General features: G+C 41.2%; 1 protein-coding gene across 4 annotated transcripts in view; it reads left to right on the top strand.

Annotated features, from left to right (window-relative positions):
* Positions 1-6,553, top strand: part of C9H11orf54 (chromosome 9 C11orf54 homolog) — a 24,174-nt gene that overhangs the window by 381 nt on the left and 17,240 nt on the right. For 2 of the 4 annotated variants that reach the window (XM_029482149.1, XM_021171948.2), the window contains exon 2: positions 4,155-4,301. In XM_029482149.1, the coding sequence (XP_029338009.1) occupies positions 4,247-4,301 (55 nt within the window). In that variant the 5' untranslated portion in view covers positions 4,155-4,246. Of the gene's footprint in view, positions 1-2,852; positions 2,929-2,953; positions 3,057-4,154; positions 4,302-6,553 lie in introns of those variants that run through there. The other 2 variants (XM_021171947.2, XM_029482148.1) reach the window with 2 other exon arrangements.

Raw genomic sequence — 6,553 nt, 5'->3', positions numbered from 1 at the left:
TTTTTCGAGACAGGGTTTCTCTGTATAGCCCTGGCTATCCTGGAACTCACTTTGTAGACCAGGCTGGCCTCGAACTCAGAAATCCGCCTGCCTCTGCCTCCCGAGTGCTGGGATTACAGGCGTGCGCCACCACGCCCGGCACCTTCTACTTTTTGACCCCTGCACACACTGTCCAACAGTCTGTGGAATCCTGCAGCATTGACTCTGGCTTTGCACCCATACAGGTCCACTAGGACTAAGTTGTAAGGGAACATTACAAACACCTTATTGAGTGGGTGACAAGGTCTGTGGTGAGAGGGCAGATATCACTATCCCTTGAGTTCTCATAGACACACACATTTCAAATGTAAAGTTGTTGGCCTAGAGATATAACTGGATTATAGAGAGCTTGCCTAGTGTACATGGCACCACGGAGAAAAAAATAAATAAAAACAAAAAAGCAAAGACCTGTGTGTGTGGTTAGATCAGTATGAATATAGGGTCCTATGTGACTGAATGAACTATTTGCAAAGCTGTAAAGCCAGCCTTGTGCTTGAACCCTACTAGTCTAGTATATCGTAAAAGTGTGGTATATCATAAGTACCTAATAATTAGCAATATATTGTGTGCAGTATATTTGGAAGAGAGGAGAAGTCCCGTCTAGGCGGAAGATGGGCACTTCTCCTGGTGCTGCAAGATTATTCTGAAGTCTTCCTGGTGTCAGCCAAAGGGGCCATTTCTTCACTGCTGATTCAGCTTAGGGTGGGGTGCATTCTGGATTTACAGACCTGCCTTTGAGTTTGTTGTTGTTGCTGCTGTTGTTTGACATATGTCTCTCTATGTAGCCCTCACGATCCTGGAACTTGATTTGTAAACCAGGCTGGCTTTAACCTCACAGAGAACCTCTTGCCTCCACAACCCTCTGCCTCCAGTGCTGGAGCTAAACATGTGCACCACCATGCCTGGTTTGAACCTGCTTTTGAATTCTGTTTCTGCCATGTAACAACTGAATGACCTTGGATAATTTTTTTTCCTTTTCTGTACAATAAGAAGTACAATATGTCTGTCATGGATTTGAGAATTTTGAGGGACTTTAAAGGGCCTGACAGTTTCTGAATACAGGGTGGCCTTAATCATGACACTCAGCATGGTTGCCACCGTTAGCCTGTTGCTTTCCGTGTTGTTTCTCCCCCTGCACTTATCTTCCTGTTTATTCACCCTTTCTCTACCCTGTTTCTGAGCCATTGGCTCCCACCACTTATATCAGGAAAGTAAATATCTGCCTTCATCTGGCTGGAAGCTGTGCTGGAGCAGCTCCGACTATCTATGGAGACCATTCCCTTTGAGTCCTAATTCCAACTCCAACCTCTGCACACACGTGTTCTCCCCTGCCATCGTCATCTGCACAAACATACATTTCTAAACCAGTTATTCGGTCTGGAGACTCCCATGGTTAAACTTTGTCTCTATTTTGGTAGGGATATAAAACAAACTGATTTTCTTTTAAGAAAGTAAAAAGTATAAAATTAGGGATATTACTGGGCGGTGATAGCACATGCCTTTAATCCCAGTACTCTGTGAGTTCGAGGCCAGCCTGGTCTACAGAATGAGTTCTACAGAACAGACAGAACTAGACAGAAAAATCTTGTCTCCAAAAGGGGGGTGTTACTCTAATTTGAATTCCTATTATTCTACTACAAGTATAATCATCTAAAGTGCTTTCATTTTCCTCACTATATACTGAGCTATACTAAGACTGGGTGTGGTAGTACATACATACATTGAACTGGCCCAGCACTCAAGGGGTTCAAACAGGAAGAGCACAGTACCAAACTAGCCTGGGCCATATAGTGAACCTTATCTCAATAAAAAAATAAAATAAAATAAAGCAATCAGCAATGGATTAATATGCTGTTCATTGTGCAGATTGGGCATGTCCATATATTAGGAAGTATCTCTGGTTGCCTGGTACAAAGTGTGATAAACTGTTAACATGGGGCATCTGGGTAAAGAGTGTGTAAGCTCTATTTGTATATGATATACCAGTCTTAAACTATTTCAAAAGAAAATTAGCATGTTTTACTTCTAAACAACTAAAAACAATCAATTGAAAATATGTTTAGAGTAATTCAAGTATGATTATAGCAGCTGAGACCTATTTTCAATAATTACTTATGTTTCATTTGAAACACACGAGTATATGTGTTAAATAATTAAAAGACAATAAAAACGAATGTTTGGTAAAGTACTAAAGTAAATGTCACCTATTTCAGCTACCTTGGAGACTGAGGCAGGAGGATGATTTGTGGAGACAATGTAGGGATCCTATATCTTTAAAGAAAGGCTGTAAATAAGGTGCTAAATATGTACAATGGCATGTTCATAGAAGACATATGTTCTGAAAGTATGGTCAAAAATAGAAATCGTAGGCCAGAGATGGCTTAGGGGTTCTACGTGCAGAGAGAGAGCTGACTTCTGCAAGCTGTCCTCTGACCTCCACATGGGGGTTGTGGCACACACACAAATAAATACTTTTAGTGAAATAATTTATAAAAACGCCTAAGCCTAAGAAACATGAGCCTGTAGAACTGGCTCAGCAGTTAAAAGCACACACTGCTTTTCACCAGGACTGAGCTCCACTCTCAGCACACAGGTCAAGGCTTCCTTGTCAGCCACCTATGATTGTCCTTCACTGGGGACGCAGAGGCAGGACCTGTGAGTCGGAGGAATTCCATTATGTAGACAGGGTATGGATAAGTGAGGGACCCACTTTTCATTTGCTGTGTGAGCACTTTAAAACCCAACCATTCTGATTAAGGAGATGTTCCATTAACAATATTGAGTGCTGTCCTGTGCTGTGATTGGCCCTGCCTGTCACCACCCTGCCCATCTCCTTTTCTTTCCATTCTCACTGAGCTTGCTTATAAGGCTGATTTCCTGAACAGGGACGTAAGTACCAATCTATGAATATATGCGCTTGGTTTTTTGTGAAGTGTGTTTGCCATGCATTTTTGGAAAATATAAGATTATGATTGATTAGGTTACCAGATTAATCGAACGCTAAAAGTACTTACCAAGTAAGTATATTTATTTATAAATTAAGGTAAAAAAAGACTTTCAGAATCTAATCACTCATAGGTTTCCATTTCAATTGGTAACTAAAATTTTCCCTTATTAAAATGACAGATAAAAGGAATAATTCAAATTAAGGAAATATGATTTTTTTTTAGCTTCAGGGAAAAAAAACAAAACAAACTCCTGTTATACTATTATCATGCCAGACTTTGTTGTTTTGTTATTACTGAGGTCTACTTTTAGAATACAATGTGTACTCTGTTTAAAAACAAGAGTGGGTAGTGAGGCCAGCATGATGGCTCAGTGGGTGAAGTTACTTACCAGTAAGCTTGACTGAGTTCAGTTCCTGGCATCCACATGGTGGAGGAGAGAACTAACTCCTCCTACAAGTCGTCCTGTGACCTCTATAGGTATACACAAGGATACACACACATACATACAAACACAAATAAATGTAGTATTAAAAACAGTGGAATAACTCTAAGACAATTAACTTTTAGCTTAAATGTCAAATATAGAGTATTGACTAAGAGATTGAATACTGTGAACTGTACAGATTGTATTTACATACACATGCACACAACTGTAAAACCAATTAATTATTTGTAATTCTTAGTGCATATATTTTGTTTCAAGACCATATTCTTAGACCATGTGTTAGAAAAGCTCGGGTTTAGGCTGAGTGTAGCACTCCATGAGAAAGTGCTTTCCTGGCTTACTTGCGCTCCTGGCTCAATGCCAGGACCAAACAATTAGAAATGAGAACAGAAAGGAAAAAAGTATAAAGAGCAAATTCATATAACACATCTGGACTGGGATGTAGCTGAAGCCCTGGGTTCCACATACAACACTGCCAGGAAGGAAGAAGAAAGAAAGGAGGGAGGGAGGGAACAGAAAAATAGATCAAAAGGAAGAAGGAAAGACCAGCCTGTAGGGCAGAGGTCCCTCGGCCCCTGCTCACATGGACCTGGCAGGAAGTTGTGTGAGCTCTGAGTGGCCTTGGGGCACTTTGCCCTCCTTATGTAAGTGAACTCTGAGGATATGAAACCTCGATGGCCTTTGCCTTCATCAAGTAACTGAGCTCCACCATTCATTTCCAGAGCCGGGACTGTTGATGCTGGTGCCCTGAGAGCTCTCGTGGTTCTCAGCCAACAGCTGCTGTGTCTGAGCAGCCCTGCTGAGAGGAAGGAGAATGGCTTGCATTGAGTTTTCCTTTCACATGCCAAGTCTGGAGGAGCTTGCTGAAGGTAAAAATGATGTTAGCTTTGGGTGATTGGTTTTTTAGTTTGTTTGTTTTGATTTTTCTGAGACAGGCTTTCTCTGTGTATCCCTGGCTGTCCTGGAATTCACTCTGTAGATCGGGCTGGCCTCAAACTCACAAAGAACCTCCTGCCTCTTCCTTCTGAGTATTGGAATTAAATGTGTGCCACTAGCCTGGCTAGCCTTTGGGTATTTAAGGACTGTTTCAGGAAACAAAACCAGAAGCCCCCTGAGGTATACAGGCAGCTAATGACCTCTCTAGAGCTTATTGAAATAGGACTTTTGATACAGAAGTTTTTGCTTCAGTATCTGTTCAGTATTATTTTTATTTTTAAAAAATCCAAATTTCTATGTCTCAGAAAAGAAAACACCAAAGTTGTATACGTTTTTAAGCTGGGTTATTTATAAACATTTACAATTATTATCCCATCTTGATCTTAACAAAATAGAAGTTGTTTAATTCAAGATCCTTATCATCACATGAAACTGTACATAATAATACCTTTAAAGCCAGTCCCAAGCTGGAGAGAATGCTCAGTGGTTAAGAGCAGCGACTGTTCTTCCAAAGGTCCTGAATTCAAATCCCATCAACCACATGGTGGCTCACAACCATCCGTAATGAGATCTGATGCCCTCTTCTGGTGTGTCTGAAGACAGCTACAGTGTACTTACATATAATAATACATAAATCTTTTTTAAAAAATACTTTTAAAAGCCAGTCCCAACCACTACACATATGTAGCAGATGTGCAACTTCGTCTTCACTGGGTTCCCCAACACCTGGAATAGGAGCTGTCCCTGACTTTGTTGCCTGCCTGTAGATCCCATTCCCCTAGTTGGGCTGCCTTGTCTGGCCCCAGTGAGAGAAGATATGCCTAGTCCTGCAGTGACTGGTGTATATATGTGTGAGGGGGAGGTAGCTCTTCTCAGAAGAGAATGTGAGGGGGAAGGAGGGACAGAGCTTCAAGAGTGAGGGTCTGGGGTGGGAAAAGGGGCTGATATTGAAATGCAAGATGAATAAATAAATTAATTAAAAATATATTATTATAGGTAAATTCAAATTTCATTTTGTTCCAACCCTAGTGTTGGCTCCTTCTCTGCTGATTCTCCCAGGAATAACTATGATATCACTATTTATGTGATATGAATTATTCTCCCAGAAATAACCACCATACATTATTTATAGTAATATAAATTATTCTTCTGGGCTGGTAAGGTGGCTCAGTGGGTAAGAGTACCGACTGCTCTTTCAAAGGTCCTGAGTTCAAATCCCATCAACCACATGGTGGCTCACAACCATCCATAATGAGATCTGATGCTGCCCTCTTCTGGTGTGTCTAAAGAGAGCTACAGTGTACTTACATACAATAATAAATAAAAATCTTTGGGCCAGAGAGAGCCGAGGTCTTGAGTTCAATTCTCAGAAACCACATGATGGCTCACAACCATCTATACAGCTACAGTGTACTCATATACATAAAATAAATGAATAAATCTTTTTAAAAATATTCTTCCAAGAATAATGACCATATCTCTATTTATAGTGATCTCAGTTATTCCCCCAGGAATAGCCATCATATCACTATTTCTAGTGATCTAATTATTCTCCCAGAAGTACCCACCATATTACTATTTACAGTGATATAAACTATCCTTCCAGAAGTACCCACCATATCAATAGTTATAGTCATCTTGTTGCTACCACGTTTATGCAATGAAAATTAGCAAAGGAACCCAGAGAGCTGTGCACTATTGACAGTAATAATATTCTTTAAATACAGTCTGCTGGGGCTGGAGAAATGGGTCAGTGGTTACGAGCACTGGCTGAACTCAGATGGCCTGAGTTCTGTCCCCAGAACTCACATGGTGACAGTTCTTAGTTCTTAGTTCTAGATGATTCGGTGCCCTCATCTGGCGTCCCTCAGCACCAGACACACAGGTGGTGCACAGACATACATGTGGGTATAGCACTCATACATATTAAAAATAGATAAATAGGGCCGGGCGGTGGTGGCGCACGCCTTTGATCCCAGCACTCGGGAGGCAGAGGCAGGCCTGGTCTACAAACTGAGTTCCAGGACAGCCAGGGCTACACAGAGAAACCCTGTCTCAAAAAAAAGAAAAAGAAAAAAAAATAGTTTCAGAAGTGGATGCTCACAGTCAGCTATTGGATGGATCACAGGGCCCTCAATGGAGGAGCTAGAGAAAGTACCCAAGGAGCTGAAGGGGTCTGCAACCC

The sequence above is a fragment of the Mus caroli genome, chromosome 9 (assembly GCF_900094665.2).
Source record: "Mus caroli chromosome 9, CAROLI_EIJ_v1.1, whole genome shotgun sequence".
NCBI lineage: Eukaryota > Metazoa > Chordata > Mammalia > Rodentia > Muridae > Mus > Mus caroli.
Note: the sequence above shows the minus strand (reverse complement) of the source record. Positions and strands in the feature narration are given on the sequence as shown.